Raw genomic sequence first — 19,946 nt, 5'->3', positions numbered from 1 at the left:
CATCACCTTGAGCTTTAGAAAAACTATGGGTGAGGGCTAGAAAGGTGTTGATACCATCAGTAGGTAATTTATAGGGCGATGGGGGGGGGGGGGGGGGGGGTGCCATCCAGCTTGTTAGCAAAATGACCAAAATGCATCCCCCTTGTTAACCTGCCATCCCCCTATATACTCTATAGAGTAGTGTCAGTGATCATTGGGCCACCCCCCCCCGTTAAAAAATAACAAACCACTTACTGGATACCATGTACCTCGTATTTACATAAGATAACCTCATCATGACCCCAGTGGATGTATTAGAGTAAACACATCAATATCAGGACAGATGACATTGCTGATGCATGGAATCAGATGAGAATGTGAAGTCCACTTTACGGCAGGTCCGTTAGTTTGTGGAGTAAATGTAAAGGCAGGTATATTTTCATAGACAGTTAGTACATATGTACATAGTACATATAAGTTCCCTGAGAGAGTCCCTTCCAGATTGAATAAAAAACAGTTGATACAATAAGGAATAACAGTCACAAGAGAATGACTGTATTGATCTCTGACATAGGCCCCGTAAGAGTCTGTGGTAACAAAGCAAAAAAATAACTGGTTCTTCTTGTAATGGTTCTGTAACACTAGATAAATAGGGCTGTCAAAGTTAACGCGTAACTTTTAAGATCGTTTTAAGATTAATGCGGGGTTTTTTTTTAATTAAATAAATAAATAACGCAGTTAATTTATGTCTCGACCTCTGACCCGTCACGTCATACAAGCGCTAATTTTTTGGATGGACTCTGTTAGAAACAGCCAAGCTTTATTCGGCTCTCTGAAAGTATTGTTCGAATATAAGCCAAAAGCTGATGGAATATTCGATAGAAATATCGTTGTACGTACGCACTGTATCAAAGAATTTGCCTTTGATCGAAGTACAACAAGTTTAAGGTACCTCTATTCAGCTTGATGCTAATCCGTATGAGACTCTCCGCAAAACTTGCTAGCATTTGTCAAACCGCGTTAACTGACCGGCGGTCGATGGCAAAGTTCACCGCGGATAAATTGACTTCTGAGATTACAAAATGGATTGCCATGGGCTGTAGACCCATTAACATGGTCGAGTACAAGGGACTGGCAGAGGCTATTAGAATTGCATCGTCTGACCCCGACTACAAGCCACCTTCTCGAGGTACCATTGTAACGAAAATTCACGAACTGTGTGAAAAAAAAAAAACAGAAAAAGAGGATGTGTTGGCTGAAGCACAGTATATTGCACTGACAGGAGACGACAGGACCTCTATCAGTAACTTCAATTATCAGGGTGTAACAGCACATTTAATCGATAAACGATGTGAACTTATGTCTTTTGCGTTAACCGTTATGAAAACAGAGGAGAGGCACTTCGTAGAGGCGTGTGCCCAACAGTTCCTGACAGCAGCACAGAACACTGTAATGTATCTTCTATTTTCATGTTTACAACACTATATCATTTAACGGTTCATTTAAAGTTAAAGTGACACATCAGCCAAAAAATGTTTTTAATAGAGATCAATCACAGTCTGCCATGTGATTATTTTTTTTAATCATTTGACAGCTCTAATTGTAAATTATCCAGCCAGGATTAAAACATGTAGCGACAGTATCTTTGTAATTTAGCTGGAGCAGGCTGTGGTAGTGGTCTTGAATTAAATTATGTGTCTTCTGCTTATTGGTTGAATCTTTGGAATAGTATGAATTCCTGTGAACTCCTCACAAACAGTAGACATTCAGTGTGGGCTAGTGGGCCTCCAGAAAGGAAACTTGTGAGGACAGGAAGCTCTCTGCCTTGGTAGCTATAGAAATTTGGATTCAGGGCATCCAGCAGAGAACCTGATCCCGGCATGGATTTAGACCAGTAACCTAAGCATGGCCAATACTGTCTATTCATGCTTTTGTTCTGACACCCTCTTTATGTAGACAATAAGACAGCAATGCCACAGATCAAACAGTTCCAGCCTCAGTAGCTTGACACTCACGGTTTGGACACTACAGAATCAGAACTGTCCCTACATTCCACATCTCTAACACCCTGTTTAAGTAGACAACAAAGTCATCTCCAAGTGAGCTGAAACAGCAAACCTTGCCAATATGTAGGGTAAGGATAGAGTAAGAATCCCTACGTTTCTCTGCACCACCACCCTGCACAAGACGACAGCAGTACCGTCCCTGGGTGGGCTCGAACCACCAACCTTTCGGTTAACAGCCGAATGCGCTAACCGATTGCGCCACAGAGACAGCACGGAAGTTGAAAGTCACAGCCTGTTGGACTCAGGGTATGGAGCTGTGGGGCCAACCTGTAAGGGAGACTCTGCTCACCCATTATTTACAAGAAGAAAAAAAAATGTTATTGGTTGGAAATAGAAGAAGATAGGAATGTGTTCGTGGATAACTGTCTCTGGAAGTTAGATCCAGGGCGCTTAGGAGTGAACCCCTTCACCTAGTTAGATTCAGTTAGCTTGTTAGGGTCTGGGCCTCCAGAAAGGAATCTTGCCCCAGGGGGAGCACTCTGTGTGGGTAGGTATAGCATGGCTCTGGGGGCTTTGAAATCTTGAGCTGGGAGCTCCAGTGGGGAACCTGACTCCAGGCATGGATTTAGATCAGTAACCTAAGTGTGACCTAAACTGTCCTTTCATTCCTCTGCTCTACCACACTATTTAGGTTGACAAGAAGACAGCAGTGTCATTCCTGAGTGGACCCACACTAACAACCTAGCCAACATGTTAACTGATTGCACAGGTGCATGTGGACAGAGCAGGTGATATTCAAGGTTTGGATGCCCCAGAGCCAGAATTGTCCCTGCATATATCTACCTCAACACCCTGTTTATTTATGGAAGAAAACAGGAGCTCCGTCCCTGGGTGGGCTCGAACCACCAACCTTTCGGTTAACAGCCGAACGCGCTAACCGATTGCGCCACAGAGACTGCTTGCATGACTGCCTCAAAATCTTGAGCCGGAAGCTGCAGTGGGGAACCTGACCCCAGGCATGGACTTAGATCTGTAACCTAAGCATGACCAAGACTGTCCGAACATTCCTCTGCTCTAACACCCTATTTAGGTTGACAAGAAGACAGCAGTGTCATTCCTGAGTAGACAACATGTTAACTGATTGCACAGGTGCATGTGGACAGAACAGGTGATGCTCAAGTAGCTCTTTTTCACTAGGATGGTGCCGGTGCGAAGCCAGTGCTGCCTTGGTGCCTTTTGAGAACCGGCCCGCATTTCCACAGGTTTGGGAACCGAATGTTATGTAGTGAAAGTTTAGGTAATTTCCGTGGGGAAAAAAATCATAGCGGACAGAACGCATCTGCTTTGCTTGCTTTTTATATTTTTTTTTGTTGTTGTTTCTCCCGCCTGTCTAGAGAACGTCAAGTACCAAACACATCACATGCTGAACTGATTGGCTCTCACGTGGTTCTCATTTGCACAGCCACTGATGTCAGCGGTTCCAACTTTTGGGACCAGCAATTCTGCACTGCCATACCGGTGACAGCTTTTTGGCGCTGCATATATCTGCGCCGACACCCTGTTTGTTTATGGCAGAAAACAGGAGCTCCGTCCCTGGGTGGGCTCGAACCACCAACCTTTCGGTTAACAGCCGAACGCGCTAACCGATTGCGCCACAGAGACTGCTTGCGTGGCAGCCTCAAAGTCTCGAGCCGGGAGCTGCAGGGAGGAATCCACCCCCAGAAATGGCCTAAAACTGGCAAGCTCAGATTGCACCACAGAGACTTCACTGACATAGGCAACCAACGCTCATGATGCTCAAGCTATGGAGTCCCAGGTGAGCAGTCTGTATGGGGTTGGTGTATATAGCTTTATTCTGGGGCCTGGAAATCTTGATCTAGCGGGAGAGAATGCTGTTCCTGCAGCCTGATTTGAGCCAGCAACCCCCATACCTGCTGTGATTCTTGGAAAAAAAAAAGGGGGTGACTCACAGAAATTAAAATGTCTAGCTAATCTTAAGTAGTTCACTGGTGAGCCATGTGGTGTAGTAGACAAACAAAAACTATTGTTAATGGGCAGCTTTCATAAGTTTCTGTGTTGGCTGTCAGATACCTCTAACAAAAAGAGAATATATAGCCATTAAAAGGAATTTCTTCATGACATCTATGAATATAAACCATGTTCGCTCGTGCACACAAGCATACCTTTATGCTCCACAGCCCTGGAGAGATGATAAAATGTTTTTCACTTTGTAAAAGTCATTGGGATGTAATACATCTGGTTTGCTAAAGGGACCATGGTAAAATAGGGGGCACCTCTGGTATCTCAACAAAAGACGTGGCAACCTATCCAGAATCGTCATATGAAACTAAAAGAAAAACAAAACAACAGATGCATTTATTCATTCTGTAAAATTTGACTTATGTAAAAGAATGCTAAATTTGACTGCTAGATACATGTATTGTTTACTATCATGCAGTGTTGGCCATGCAGCATAAAGGCCAGTCTACTCTTTATAATTAGCCATCCATGCATTTGAGAACATTTCTCTAAATCACATCCTCTATTTCAGGGCTTTCACTTTCACAACAGTCACCACATGAACACCTCCAAAGGATATGGTTCTCCCAGTACCTTGGCCCTCAGCCACAAGAGACAATGCACATGTAGGTAATTGTGGTAAATTTCTCTTGACATAGGTTTCTGTACATGTGGTGCTCATGTTAATGATGGCAGAGTTAACAAGACACTTACAGCGTACACTGATGAAGGCACGGGATGAAACTTAAGCTCCCATTTAGCTCCTCTGTGCTATTTATAATCTGAGTTTATTTCCATTGAATCTCTTGAATCTCCTGACTACAGTACAGACCTGTATTATTTTTCTTCATATCAGCTGTACCTTTTGAACACACCCAGAGATTCCTGTTAAGCATGATGTGTAAAGGTGTTTAGTAAAGCCAGTAACACAATAAACAAAGCTCTGCCTTTGAAATTCCAGGAAGGAGGTATTTTTGTTCCTGTTTTGACTCCTCCCATGTGTAGTGTCTCCAGGGGGGTATTCCAGAAAGCGGGTTTAGTTAACTCAAAGTCCTAATAGAAGAACCCTATGGCTTCATTCTCCTAGCAAAACAAAACCAGAAGGCTCTTCTGTTAGGAGGTTTACTACTTGTTCTGAGTTAAACTAACTCAGGGTTTTCAATAAACCCGCTTTCTGGAATACCCCCCCACCCCCCACCCCCCCCCAAGTCTGTGCAGTTGATGAGTATGTTTGATGTGTATGTTTGTGAGCTACTAGTGGATCTACTCTTTCCAAAGGTGGATAACAATAATCAAGCACACAGCTGCCTTTTCCAAAATATACGCAATCCCATAGAAGTCATACAGTCCTCTTTCTGGCAAGTTCAAAGCTGTAGGTACTTGACTGGTGAATGGTCAACAGTGAGTTATTAAAACTTGTCATCCAGATGACTGGTGATAAAATGTCCTTCAACAAATCTATAAAACAAAAGCTAGGTGCAATATCTTCTTCCTGATATTTGCAGCAAAACAATTACTTGTACAGTCTCCAAAGCAGCCTGTGATTAGTTATGGAACTAAAATAATAAATAAAGGTCAGGCATATACTGTATGTGGTTATATAAAATGCAGATGATGAGGAATTCTTTGATAGCCAGATAAATTTAGTAAACAAAATTTGTCCTTCCTGTTACCTGTTGTCCTTCCTGTTACCTTAGGTTTTTCTCACACCCTCCCTTCCAACAGCCTTTGGATACACCTATCAGCATTCATATTTGCCAAATTACTGATAATTAGACCATCAGACTGATTATTCAATCGGTACTTATACCTGTTTTGATGTTTATTGCGTCTGTTCTAACTGCAGGTTTGCCATTGAACCTTTGAAAGGTTTCTCATTTCCATAGAGTTTCTGAGCCTTGCATCTTCGGCGTTATGACCCATGCCTGTTTAACTGGGATTCTTCTTTGCCTACGTCACTACTGTTTGCCCTGGTTGCGTTGATACTTTGCCTGTTTTCGGATTACATCTTTGATTTCCCCCCATGTACTCGACTTACTGGTGTTTGACTCAAGCCTGTGGAACCTGTGCTTGTCAGAATAGACCACTGCTCATGCATGCAGCTCCATGGCTTGTTCAATACAATAACAGAGGTGTAAAACCTGACCAAGAAAACTTTTATTCTTAGTAGGCATGGTGTGCTGATTAAGCTGGATCCTTGGTTTTGCACGTCTAAATTCATCTGATTAATTTTGTTGCTGTTAAATATGCACCTTTTAATTCACATGGTTAATAAAAAAGGAGGAAAAAAAATCACCCTGGGGTATCTAGATTCATTTGTGGTGGACCAGTGTGTACGTTGGTATTTGAGTTAACCTTACTGTGTCTTATTAGTTAAGGGCTTGAAGATCTGTCAGAGAATCTCTGCTTAAGTGTCTCCAGCAACAGCAGCATCTCTAATTACAGTGGCTAGTCCCCAAGCAGGAAGCCCATGGAAACAATAATCTCATTTATGCCAAGACTAAAAAAACGCGCTCGAAGGAACTGGACCATAGATTGTATTTTAAATTTTTTTTTGTTTTGTGTAATTTGAGGTCAGGCTACCTTTTGCCCATAGCTATGGGGCATTTTGTGATAGCTCTTGTATTTAATGCCTCTACTGGCAACATTTCCCGTACAGATAGTCCTGACTGGTCATAGAGGAGAGAGACACCCTGACCTGAAACATTAGCACTATCTCATCTCTGTAATATTAGTTACAGGCGTAGCCTGTGGGAAAACGGAAACAACTGGGGTTTCTGTTATAAATTTCGTCCTCTTACTCATGTGGTATTCAATATGAGCAAACTCAGAAATCTAGTTTTGTAAAAAGATATTTATTCTGAAATGTTTGTAAAACAGTTAATAGTCATATACAATTATTTTATAAAACTGTACAGAGTATCAAAGTCCTTTCAAATATGCATAGCAGAAAATATGCATGATTTTGGACTTTTAGTTAGCCAATACAACCTGGCAACATGATTTAGGTAAAAGATTAAAAAGAAAACAGTATACAAAGTGGGACACAATTCTGACCAGAGTTGTGGATTACAATTTGGCCAAAAAATATCAAATAAATTAACTAAAAGGGATATAAGAACCATTTAATCTTTTCAAGTCAATATTTCTTTAAAAAACAATATTTTACACTTAGAAAAGCTTTGAAATAGAAACAAAATATCAAGCAAATTACATTAATGCTAAGAACATAGGACAGCAAAGGATAAGTATTCAGACATCAAAACAAAGTGTTTAGTTCAGGAGTCAGTACTATTTCCTACAGCAGGAGCGAAGCAGAAGGAGTCAGTACTATGTCCTATGGCAGAACTAAGTTTTAAGCCTCTGTTTCTAGAATATTCAAAAACACTGCTTCATACATGAGAAACAAACATTCATCATCAAAGTTAAGTCCATTCTGAAGTTATTTCCAAAAAAATCCACTTCCAGTTGTTCATCCAGTAACAGTTGGACAGGGACTGCTAACTGGAGCATTCTGAGCTCACGTTAAGAGAACATCTATCTCGACTTCCAGTTCGCCCTTCTGCTCTTCATTCTCTCAGGCAGAGGAACAGCATTGTGTCTGACTGATGAGTCAAAGTGCTCCTCCCTCCAGAGTCAGACCCAATCTCAGGATGTTCTCATCTTCACGATGACGGTGAGCTAATTATCTCTTTGACAGTTTGACAGAACACTTACTTCTTCTGCAGAAACTTCATCTTGTTACCTGAGTATAAAAAGAGACATATTTAAGATAAGCTAAATAGAAATATAGATTTGATTTGCTCGTTTTTTTTTTTTATTATTATTATTATTTAAATGAGAAAGGAATTGAGCTGACCTAGGCCTTTGAGAAATTTGTTAACCCCGCTAGGTTCAGGTTCGGAATCGGAGTCCAAATATTCTGTGGCTCTCACTTCAAAAAGTCCTGGAAAAAAAACCCCCAGCAGATTAAGTTATACAATCGCCCCCTCCGACACTGTCACATGAAAATTCTTACTGTTCTAAAAAAGATCAGTATCGTAAAATAAATTGTATTAGAGCATGGCAGTCCAAATGAGACACATTGGCTAGAAAAAGACGTTATGGAAGAATTTTTTGAATAAGATAATAGCTACACCTTACCCTTTACTCCACCCTTGCGATGTTCTCGATCGTGAATGAAGCCAGCAAACATTTGTGTGTCCATGAAGAGCTGGAGGAACTGCCGCACCCCTCGTGATGGATGGGACTTCCTGAAGGCCTCTCTCTGCAGTTCTCGGACTCCGCCGGCGTTCGCCTCCGTCATGTGGAGAGAGTAATGTCCCACTAATTCCACGAAGAAGCGCACAAACGCCTCCGACAACAAAGCACTCAAATCCACGCGCTCATCTGCGTTTAAAAAGAGCTCTGTGAGCAGTTGAACTAACTCTTTGTGAATACGCAAAATAAAAACATGGACTATGACTGCAAGCCATAATTAGCTGCAATACACCAGTCATGTGACAAACCTGTAACTGTATCCTAAAACAAACTTTCAAAATCAAACTTTCTAAAACAAACTTTGCTTTTTTTTACTGTCAAGGTTTGCCTGTTAAGTTTTTCCTTTTTAGTTTGGCTTTCCTTGGCCAAGGTTAACTGTAAATTACATCTGTAAATTAGCAACACACATTTTCAAATACTTTCTCCTATAATGAGAAACCATAGCCAACATGGTTAATAAACACAATAAAGGCAATCATAACCACTAATCACTGAACAAAATGACTTTACAACCAATTAATACAGGTAACTTTGAATGCCATTTGGAGATTAACGTACTGAAACCAAGTCACAAATGACTGTTCTTTTCCTCCAAACAGTCACTGTCATTGAACTCGTCATGCTATTGTAACTCAGTTTCATGTGGCACAACACACACCAAAACAAGATGCACATCAAAGTTCCCAAAATATTCCCACACATCACAGGTGACAGGCCTCCTCATAGTGTGTGTTACAGTTGACATTAGACAGTTTTAAAAATGAGACAACCAACACTGATTGTATTTACTAAGTGAGTCATGAAATGATTGTGCCACATGAAAACAAACCAGAAAAAAAAAAAAAAAAATCTGTCAGGAAATCAAAAGTCAAGATCAACAGCGTTTTGTGTAACTGATTTAATCGTGCGTTCGTGCCCATCCCTAATGTGAATAATTAGAGAAATGTTAAAGAAACATCCATCTCCTTTTAAGAAACCACCTGAATAAAAGAAACCCGAGAGTATCGTGACTAACACTTGGATGTCATGTAATGCAGTGAAATGAATGACCGCACCTTTTAAATACATGATTCAACAGGACTGACAGAGACTGAGTGGTTTTACTCTGTTTAATCTGTGCCAAGTATCAGCAACTGCTGTAAGTGTACAAACCTCTACTTCTGTAGACTTCTCCCTGGTTGAGAATTTGCTCTCTGTTTTCCAGGATCTCTTGCAAAGCAGCTTGTAGCTTATTGGGTAGGATGCAGTCTTCATCACCGAGCTATAAAGTACATGTTTAAAAAAGAAAAAAAAAAAGTGACTGTAACATGAGCTAAAATAACAGCATCATCTTCTTAAATCGTATGGCTGGAAGAGCCAGATACCTCTCTAAATACAAGGGTATGAATATAAATTCCATAAATCTTTCTAATTCTGTAGTCTCTAATTGTACAGATCTCAAGCTTTGTAATCCTCTACATATCATTCAACGCATCTATTGAGCTCAAAGACAGCGTGAGTAAACACAGACTGCTGAGATGAAACGTGGTCTTTTAGTCCAAGGCATTCAGTCAAGCATGCCCAAACCTGAACTTTCTACCACACCTACAACATCTTCAGTGATACTATGCAGAGACCAAAAGCAGTGTACACACACACACACACACACACACTCAAACACACCTGTACAATAAATCTGTCAGCGCAAAGGTCAACGATGAGAACCTGAGGGAGAGGTCAGACAGACAAAGAGATATACATCACATTCACTAAATAAAGGGTTCAAAAAGTCACACCTAAACACTTGGAATGTTTTTCAGGGCTCCTGCCTCATTTGAAAATTATTAATTGGGCATAAGTTGTGTGGGGTGAAACCTTTTGTGGGTTAATATATACTAATTTTCTCAGATTGGGTCAAAAATTAACTCATTGTTACGGCAAATTGTAAAACCACTAGATGGCACCTACACAGGAATCCATACATAAAGTTACTGTTTAATAAATTGATTGTTTTGTCACATAAATACCTATCACCTTTAAACGACCCTAAAGAAACTGAAAAACATAACATTTTTTTCTTTTTCAAAAAGGAAACGAGAATAATTTAAGCAATTTGAGAAACGCTGGCTCTTGAATAATACCGCGCTTTGTCCTAATCAAATCACAGACCTTAAATGAGTTCCCCTTTTGTTCTGAACAGGCATAGCTGATATATAAACTGTCTTTCAAATTGAATTTTAGTGGCAAATTCTTTCCAAACAGGGCATGACCAAGTGAAAAGCAGAGTTCCTAACCTCCTCTATGGGCATGTCTTGTAACTGTGGGAGAGATGCAGACAGAGCCCCCAGTACGAACGGAGTGGGAGAGCAGCATATGTCCAGCATGCTGGCCGGCAGCACGGGCACAAAGGTGTGTTGCCAAGTGAACGGGTAGAGCAGCGCCAATGCCGAATGGGCACAGCGTGATAAAGTGCTGTAAAATTAGGCGGGGGAAAGAGCAAAGAAAGATATATATTTGATACACGATGCGAATAAGAGAAAAGACCATATAATACATATTATATATATAATACAGATATATATAATACAGAACTTTGTAAATCACTATGATGTGTTTACATTTGCAAATATTCAAAACAACATTTGATTGGGCCAAAATTTAGACATTTGTCATTTGTGAATGAATGTTATAACTTGATGTGTACCTGAGTTTGTCAGCGATGAAAATCACTCTCCTTTCCAGTAACAGTGAGGCGAAGACTTGGAGGAGGTGTGGTATGCTAAGACACTGGAATAGAACCTCAAAATCCACATGTTCCAGTCTGGAGTCCACAGGTCGGCACAGAGTGAGAACCTACACACACAGTCACACACAGCCGTGACTCTACTGCATCTGTGTTTCATCCAGCTGACATATGTAACGACCAAGGCAAGTACACTGACGTACACACTGTACATCTGAAGTAAATCTAGCTTTCTATTTCAACAGAGTTCAGATATCATTCACTTTCACTGAATGCTCCACCTGACAGAACTCTTAAATATTTCAACTTCTCATTCACAAAAAACCTCTGGGCTATTTCCATTCAGACATTACCTATCTGAATAAGGGTTTCTTAGCCATTCCTGGATGTAGTATTTATGTTAATGTTTATCTTGTTCATAGTGGAAGTTTCAGATGTGGTTGTACCTCGTTCCCTGTGCCAGGTAAGAAGCTTTTGACTGTGATGGTGCGTCCAGGGGCAGGAAACGGGGCTTCCATTACACTACGCATGAAGGGGCTCACCAAGGCAGGGGAGATCTCCCTCCTTCTTTCCACCTCTTCCAAAATCTTTTCACAAACACACACACACACACACCGACACACACACACAGATTTCATCATACACTGCACAGACTTCATCCAACAGGTAAGAAAACAAGGTTTACCAAGCTTCTCATGTCCTAGGTCAATAAATTGCATATAATGACACCTATGTGTACATAAAACAACCACAGAGGGTCAAACGGATGAGAAAACATAAGCCCACTGTACAGTAAGTCCAATGTAATTTGTCCAGTGAAAGAACATAGTTTTGAAAATATCTGAAAAAGTATTTCATTCGCAGTCGCCTAGCAGTTTGCGTTAAGTCAAAAGGGGACCGACCTTTGCAAACAAATTGAAGCAGCCAAGTCTGCTAACAATACAGTGAACCTCAGGCAGTCTCTTCCCCTTTCCGCTGGGCTAAGAGAGACAAAGACACATAAACACAAAGATGTGTCAAAGGGATTATTTTACACTCCTCACATGTGTCCTCCCCTATTGAACAATGACTGAAAAGCGCTGTGAGAAAAAAAAAGAAAGAAAAAAAGAGAGAAAAACCTGAGCATGACAAAAGGTACTTTGTGACAGGAAAAAAAAAACAAAAATCTGCAATCCTTCATACAAAGGACGCTCCAGTGACCATGAAGTCATTGTAATTTTTTTTTTTTTTCCCCCACTCGACTTGGCTGATGCAGACTCACCAGGATCTTACGACAGTAACCAAACCAACGACTGCCGTCTTCCCCGGTCAGCACAAAGGAAAACGTTTCGCTGCAGACAAGAGGAAAATGTTCATTCAAAAAGACAAAATACCTTTTTTGGTTGGCTATTAACTTACAGTGTTGAAGCAAGTTGTCAAAACACCAACGGATTTATGTCGGCTGAAATACTGTAACCTTCGAACTACATTTCTTGGTCTTCAAAAGCTCATTCTATTTAGACACAGTGAATTAGTTAAAAGCAGTGAATTACTCAAGGTCTGGTCAATCAGACAGGCGCTTGTGAATCAGTAAGGAGTAGTGGGGGAGGTTAGAGGAGTCAAATGAGACATGAATCAAGCGGCTGTTGTCTTAAAGCTGACCTGGTCATGTCAGCAGATGGGCGCCAATCTTGGGAGTCCGGGAAACAGAACTTGGGGATGGCCTTCAAACGATCTTCTGCCTCTCTGGAGAGTCGGGACGGTTTCTCAAACTACTCCCGCCGTGAGGACAAACATAAAAAAATGAAGGTGAAGACCATTTGACTGTTAACAAAGACGGATAAAGTGATGGATTTCTTCAACAAACACGATGCTGGAACCACAGGAACTTTTAAGTGGTCAGTGTACCTTAGTGGGGAACTGTTGAGTGATCTCAGGCGAGTACGTGTTACCGGGGGAACTCTTTCTGAGTGACACAACCACAAACAGTTGGAGGAGCTGTTGTTGCTGCAGCTGTATCAAATCTCTCTCCAGGGTACGGTACCCTGGCCTCCTTTTCAGTGTAGACTGCACATAAACCAAGCGGTGGGAACCACCTGCGAAAGAACCAATTAAAAATGACCGTGAATTATTTAGAAAAAAAAAAAAACACAAGCCAAAAGATGACACGACTCACTGTAAGTATGTGGCAGTGAAATGAACAGATTGTCTGACCTTTGCTGTTCTCCTCTGGGTCGCTTTCTGTCCCACTAGTTTCCTCTGGAGCAGAAGACAGAGAGAGAATTCTATTCACCAGTGTGTCTTTGGCTTCCTCAACAGACATGCATTTATCTACTATCCATATGCAAGGTTTCCAGGGTTTCCAGGAATTATCAATGGTATCAAAATATCTCCAAAGAAAAAGATCCCATGCTAAGCATTTTGATGGAGAATAACTGAATAAACACTGACATTTTGCCAATAAGCTGCCCTGGTTCCTAAAAAACCTGGGTGTTATTTCTTTCTGCATGGATGTTTCAGTTTAAATGACCGTAAACATGACCATCTGTACCTCATAGATAGAATGCATTGCCTTTTTTTTTCTACTGATGTTCTCACTGATGTCTTCATTTATAATCTACACAAATGAGCGAAATACCTCTGGCCATGCCTGTTTGGCTCTTTACTCTCTTCCACCCTCTCTTGGCCTGGAAGATCTCTTGAATCTTATTCACATACTGCAATTAAAAACACATGTAGAGAGAAGAAGAGGGAAAGAAAGAGAGGGGGGAAAGAGAGAGAGAGAGAGAACTAGTGGATTAGTGCCTTTAACATGCAGAACACACATTTTTTTTTAAACCTCTCATTAGCTCTGCTGTAGTTGGCTTCTGTATAACTGTATCTCTGTGTAACTGTACAGCTAGTTCAGGTTGGGAGGACAAACAGAGTGTGACAGACACACTCCAGACAGTCAAAACTAAGAGAGAAGAGAGGAGTCTGTGCTCATTTAAACGAAACCCTGGGGGCTCTCTTCACGTCGATGTCTAGACTGAGAGAACGTTGCCTCGATACCCAGGGTATCCCCTCTACTACAGAACGGAAACAGATTACGCCGCTGCGTCTTCTCTGATAAGACACATTCCTCTTTCTGTCGCCATACTAACATGACTCTTCAGAATGTATACGTTACTCCCGTGACTTCAATGTAACATCGCCAGCAAAATCTAAACGTGGACGTTAAGACGGTTTAACATTTCTTTCTGATGAGGATAACTGGTGGACATTCTATTTGATCCCATTTTAAAACATTGTGTCTGATACCGTTATGTAAAAAATTAAAAGTGTTACGAGCAAGTGATGGAGAAGACAAAAGACAAATGAAGAAAACGAAGCTGTAGTTGAGATGGAAGTAGTTTGTTCTGTATGAAGTAATTGTGCATTTTTTTAAACTAATGACTGTGCTGCCAAAGCAAAGCAGTTCTCGTTTAACCTCTTTTATTATTTGGACTCCCCACCAATGCTTTATGACATTCCTGCGTGAGTAGGAAATTGTAAACGGCGCCAATATTTGGAACAAGAGAATACATATTTTCTGTTTGACATTTAACGTTCCATGTCACTACGCACTGCGTTTTCTTGAGCGTTCACATTTTAAATAGCCAAACAGATTTGATGCATCAGTTGTGAAAATGAGAACATTTACAGTAGAGATAGAGACTTCTTACCTCCCCAGACAGCTCTGTCTCATCAGACAAACTCCCAGCCATTACCTGCATAAGCTATTCACTAAAATCTTGGGGGTTTTTTGTTTTTTTACACACAGTTGAACCAAATACAACAAACCCTAAATGTGTATAGCAACAATATAGAGTGAACCCTCTATCATGAGTCTTTTCTAACCACATTGACTTATGTCGGCACATGGCCTGCTTTTAGCTGGTTAGTCAAAACTGGAGATAAAAAAGGGCATTTCCTCACCCAGTCCATCTCCCTACCACTTCCTCTCTCCCTCTTCCTCTTTCACACATCAAAAATGACATCCCCCTTATATTACGGTTTACTTTTGTTTTGTTTCTTCTTCATTTCTGGAAAAATTCATGCTCTCATTTCAATGTCAAATATTGTTTTGATTGCATCATCACAATTGACTTTCAACCAACCCCACAGCTCAGAGACATGCCTGAACACAACAAACACATAAACTGAACAGACACTGTTACACAACTCCTGGTCTCTGTGTATGGAAGGTTTTCCTTGTTACCTCAGGATGTCGGTATGTCTTATAACCCGTAGCCCGTTTCGACGCGGCTGATCTGGGTGCAGATACGGTGGATGCATGACTTGATAACGTCACCGAGTCCTTGTGTTCATTGTGCAATCCCATCTCCATTCTGTCAGTTTTGGGACGTAAGGTGAGAGGCCTAGGGGGAACCTGGATGCAGAGTCAATTGAGTGAAAAACAGATGAATACTGTTGTCTCAGAAGGGAAAACATAGGTTTTTTTTTCCGTCCAGACCAATAGTCACGTTACATATAATCCATACCAGCTATAACACCACATATTAGAAGTTACTTACAATATTATCGCTATATCAACACCACCACTTCTAGGCCTCCACAACATTCATGTCTTTGGTTAGCTTGTTTAGCTAAAAAATAAGAATTTCACTAACTACCTTCGGGGTTCTTGTGGTCGGCCTGTGAGTGATGGTGCGGTGCCTTGACCGCCCAATGGGCAGGCACATTGGAGACAGTTTGACATCCTCATATGGATTCTCCCTGGGCAAGTCAGCTGTTGAACACAAAAAAAACCCAATATGACATAATTATACACATGATCTTTTGTGATCATGTATAATTAAATGGAACAAGTTACTATTTCATCTATACAAGCACATGTAACACCACATCAGACTTAGGGGGACATGTAATTAAGAAAAACAGGCATCATTAAGTCCAAACACATGGCTTAAGTGACTCAGGCTCTAGTGGGATAAGTGCTAACTCACGGATAATGTCCTCGTAGATGCTGTCCTCAGACCGAGCGTGGTAAAGCCCTGAACGCCGACTCTCCTTCCCCCTCCCAGCCTGCTGGGCCGTCAGTCGCACCACATCCTCAAACTCAAACGACTTCCTGTGGAGAACGACCATATCAGTCACGTCAAACCCATTTACGAAGCATTGTTCAAGGAACCGCCTGCCGCACGTGAACCGCACGGCGGAAATGCTATTATAGATTTTCTTTACAAATAAATAAATAAAAATTGACATGGGAAAAACATGATCGATATATTCATCGAAGATCACGTCTAAAACATTACTAAAAAGAATAAATGGACTGGGAGGAATGACAAGCAGAGAGGAGAAGAGGCAGCGTAAACGCTGGAGTCGGAGAGTGGGTGAGCGTGTGTGCAGAAACGGTTGAATTTGACCCCTGAACCCTTGGCTGTGAGGGAAGTAGGCCATGTCCAGACAATAGGCTGCGATTCTGCCAAAGACCAGCTGACATCACAACTGGGAAGAGAGCCAGCTGCTAAACTCTCACCCACTCACAGTCTAAAACTCACTCAGCCCTCCACTGAGATACTACGTTGACCAACAAATCAACTGAAAGCTAAAAAGATCCGGCCCAAGGGGCTTAAATTTGCTGACATAATTATCTGCCAATTAAAAATAGTCCAAACACAACCACACTATTTCATCGAAGCAAACCCACAATGAGGGCTGAGCTGTAAATTCTACTCTAATTTTAGTTTTGAACTAAAATTTTTGTTCTATTTTGTAAACAGTGTTGAGAGCAGCCAGTGGAAAGGAAGTAGGGGTGCTATCTTGAGCCCAAGTAAACATTAAGGGACCAAAAAGGATTATTACAAAATTAGCCAAGCTTTTTCTATGGATATCAAGTGTCCTTCTTAACAAAACACTGGGACACAAGTCATTGTGTACGTACATTTTTACGGATCCGCTGAAAAATAAATCAGTGTGAGGTCAATGGTCTTTTAACACAAAGGAACAAGTTCATGTAAAGTGCACCATAACACTTCGTACACTTGGATGCTATTCTTAAAATGAGACAATCTGATTGGGAGACTATTCTCATGCAAGCATTCTTCTACAGAAATGGCTATGTGATTGGAATTATCTTAAGTTTACCTTTGACTCTACAGTGGAAGTCAACAGTCAACAGCGAAGTTGCTGATTAACAGATTATGGGCTTTCTGCCTGAGGTCTGGCTGTAAATCCAGCCATACCTTTATTATCCATTAACGGTTTACACTCTGTTTCAGTTCCCCTCCCAAACCAAAAACCGGTATCCATACAAGATCCTCTAGACGGTTAGGACATGACATGTGAGAATAGGGTGTAACGGAGTAACTGAAAAATTTGTAAACATTGAGGTTAGCATGACAAACCAGTAGTGCAGCCATGTTGCTCCATCATTAAATGATTAAAACCATTCTAGAATACTCCAGCTTGCAAACAGTCAAATTACTGTGCAGCCTGCTGTGTCCGATCAGCTAATCTAGGCTAGCATTACATGAATTTTACTGCTCACCTGTTCTTCCTGTTTCTAGAAAATCCATTGCTAGGGGTGACAGGACAAGGTGGTGGCGGGCAGCTCGGGGGAGATAACACGCCCCCGCGTCTGACCTGTGGCCGACAGGCATTGGAAGCTTGGTTTTCCCACTGAGCAAAACGTGAGGGGGGACACTCAACCCCCCGGTACTGGAACGTACGCTGTGGTTTAGGTGGAGGCGAATTCGGATCCAGGGAACCAAGACTTTTAGTCATTGCCGAGGAATCTCGTTCTTTCTCCCAGAGTGACTCATCCCCCTCCAGCCTACGCCAGAATCCTCTGGAGGTGTAGAAGTTCCCAGGCGGAAGGCCCTCCTCAGGATCGTCCATGGGCCGAGGTGCAGGATCATCGATGACAGCATCTATGACACTATCATCCATCTGTTCCCCATTATGAGTTTTAGCATGTTTATTAACGACGGATTTGTTTTGGGTTAAAGTCGTCAATGCTCTAGGCGTAGCAGCTGAGTTTGTAGCTTTATTCAAACACGTGTTGCTCTGTGGAGGGTCTGATTTGCAGCCGACTCCGACTTGTTCGTGGAGTCCTTGCTTTTCCCTGAAGTCCAAACCCAGACTTTTGGCTTTGGAGATGTTAGTTTTACTATGAGGTGCACCATGGCGGTTATCGATATGTACTCCATTTCCTAGGATGTCCGCAGAGAGAGTTCGGGATACAGCGACCCCATGGGTCTTGGCTTTCACATTGTGGCCTTCCTCATGCTGGCTCAGACCTTCCCACTGCGAGATCTTCTCCTTTATGTTAATACCAGGACTACGAGTATGCATGCTAACCGTGGCAGGAGAATTCCACATCGTCATCGCTTTTCCCTTTGCTCCTCCACCTCCTCCTTCCATCCTTCGTTTTCCATAATCCACTCCAAGGGCCAGCATGGTGACTGGGCCACAAAAGAAGTCAACCCTCACTGCACACACATTTCTGCAGGAGAACTCTGCACACACCTCCTGTTGTCTGATGAGCAAAAGAAGTTTAACGGTGACAGCAAGCCTGTCTGGTCGCTGGTCAACCTTTTACAGGCTGAGGTCAACAGAGTTCAACTACTGCGGTCTCCTCTCCAGCGTATTTATATTTCCAGTTTTTGTGCCATTCTTCTGTCCCTTTTGAGTCCTGTAAAAACACAAAAGAAAAAAAAATCATGAGAAGGAAGACTCAACACAGCAGAACGAGGATGTTTAAGAAGGATGCAATTAGGTTAAGCTGACGAACACACTGCCACAGACACAAACCGCTGTAGTAGCGGCAGTCCTCAGGATGTGCATGAAGGGAAGAAGCCAAGAGAGGGACTGTCTCAGTCAAGGTCAGCGACGTCCAAAAATAAAATCATCCAAGAAAAGGGGGAAAGAAAAAAAAAAAAAAAAAGGACAACGACAGGAACACGGTGCTGAAGCGTAAGCCTATGCAGGCAGTCTGGAAGGGCCCAGTTATTCCAGAAATGATCCCAAGCTTTTTATTTTTTTTCCTCCCAGATGGGCCATCCCAAAACGCCACCATGTATCACACCATTTAAGGATAATGTAATTCAATTTCACTCTTTTCAAAAGCCTCTTTCAGCAGTACACGAAAGGACAGGCATTCCAAATATTTTTCAATCCCTGCACAAAGAGGAGAACCCTCTTCAACACACAAGAACACTGTTAAACTCACAGATAAAACATCAGTCATGAAAACATGCGGAATTTCATGCATACATATAAGCACAACACGACGGCCAGCGATCCGAAAACAAAAGATTCTGGGGTTTCCTATTTGTTTCCATTTTCAAACTTTTACTGTAACTGTGATGATTCAGGCAGCCAGCATATAAGCTCCAGTCTGATGCCAAAGTATTTTTGGACAAGTTGCCTGTAATGTCGAAAGGGCTGAAACCGTTTAGAGAGGAGACGCGGTGAAATTCCTCAATGCTGACCATCTACACCATAATAATTCTGTGTGATATATTCCAGAAGAATCTAGCACTGAGGGAGGGGAGCTGGGTAATAAATATGAGGAGAAACAGTGAGTCGGTCAGTCTAGCAAATGACGCCTTTGTCTAATTTGACCTACATCTAACATATGCACTGGAATCTCTCTCTAGATCAGAGCCAGAACCCATCCAGACGAATTATCACATCAACTGACCCAATTGTGAATGTCCGTGCACAAGTGTGTATGCGAGTGTGTTTTGCAGGAAGGCCTAGCCTGTGTTTCCTGAGTCACAGGAAAAAAGGATCAGCAGAATGTTCATAATGATGGTTTAGGGATTTTCTTCTGAGTGGACACAGTCCTGTTTTTTTTTGTTTGTTTTTTTTCAAGAATCCCTCTTTTTTAAGTCATTTGAAATTCACAACGTTCATTCCACATGGACATAAATTTAAGCCTGAATTATCTCTAGAAATGTAATTCAGTAACAATTATCCATAGCTACCAT

General features: G+C 41.6%; 1 protein-coding gene and 3 non-coding genes across 4 annotated transcripts; all 4 read right to left on the bottom strand.

Moving 5' to 3' along the window:
* Positions 1 to 2,179: 2,179 nt before the first annotated feature.
* trnan-guu (transfer RNA asparagine (anticodon GUU)) lies at positions 2,180 to 2,253 on the bottom strand. The gene has a single exon. It is a non-coding gene; the product is annotated as a tRNA-Asn (tRNA).
* Positions 2,254 to 2,867: 614 nt separating this feature from the next.
* On the bottom strand, positions 2,868 to 2,941 carry trnan-guu (transfer RNA asparagine (anticodon GUU)). Its single transcript has one exon. It is a non-coding gene; the product is annotated as a tRNA-Asn (tRNA).
* Positions 2,942 to 3,573: 632 nt separating this feature from the next.
* Positions 3,574 to 3,647, bottom strand: trnan-guu (transfer RNA asparagine (anticodon GUU)). Its single transcript has one exon. It is a non-coding gene; the product is annotated as a tRNA-Asn (tRNA).
* Positions 3,648 to 7,595: 3,948 nt separating this feature from the next.
* On the bottom strand, positions 7,596 to 18,411 carry dennd2c (DENN/MADD domain containing 2C). The gene is made up of 18 exons (XM_030785199.1): positions 17,501 to 18,411; positions 15,954 to 16,078; positions 15,621 to 15,736; positions 15,206 to 15,376; positions 13,604 to 13,682; positions 13,180 to 13,224; positions 12,874 to 13,061; positions 12,628 to 12,737; positions 12,248 to 12,317; positions 11,889 to 11,966; positions 11,433 to 11,573; positions 10,948 to 11,096; positions 10,538 to 10,715; positions 9,927 to 9,968; positions 9,417 to 9,525; positions 8,148 to 8,393; positions 7,864 to 7,950; positions 7,596 to 7,749 (listed from the first exon to the last, which is right to left on the bottom strand). The coding sequence occupies exons 1-18, from the start codon at positions 18,409 to 18,411 to the stop codon at positions 7,718 to 7,720; spliced, it is 2,877 nt and encodes a 958-aa protein (XP_030641059.1). The 3' UTR covers positions 7,596 to 7,717.
* Positions 18,412 to 19,946: the final 1,535 nt, after the last annotated feature.

The sequence above is a fragment of the Chanos chanos genome, chromosome 9 (genome assembly GCF_902362185.1).
Source record: "Chanos chanos chromosome 9, fChaCha1.1, whole genome shotgun sequence".
Taxonomy (NCBI): domain Eukaryota; kingdom Metazoa; phylum Chordata; class Actinopteri; order Gonorynchiformes; family Chanidae; genus Chanos; species Chanos chanos.
Note: the sequence above shows the minus strand (reverse complement) of the source record. Positions and strands in the feature narration are given on the sequence as shown.

Coding starts and splice junctions, on each gene's coding strand:
- dennd2c (XM_030785199.1), bottom strand. CDS start 18,411: ATGCTGGCCCTTGGAGTGGATTATGGAAAACGAAGGATGGAAGGAGGA. Junction 12,318..12,627: donor CCATCTGCTGACATGACCAG/GTCAGCTTTAAG, acceptor TCTTGTCTGCAG/CGAAACGTTTTCCTTTGTGC. Junction 8,394..9,416: donor AGAAGTCTACAGAAGTAGAG/GTTTGTACACTT, acceptor TTTTAAACGCAG/ATGAGCGCGTGGATTTGAGT.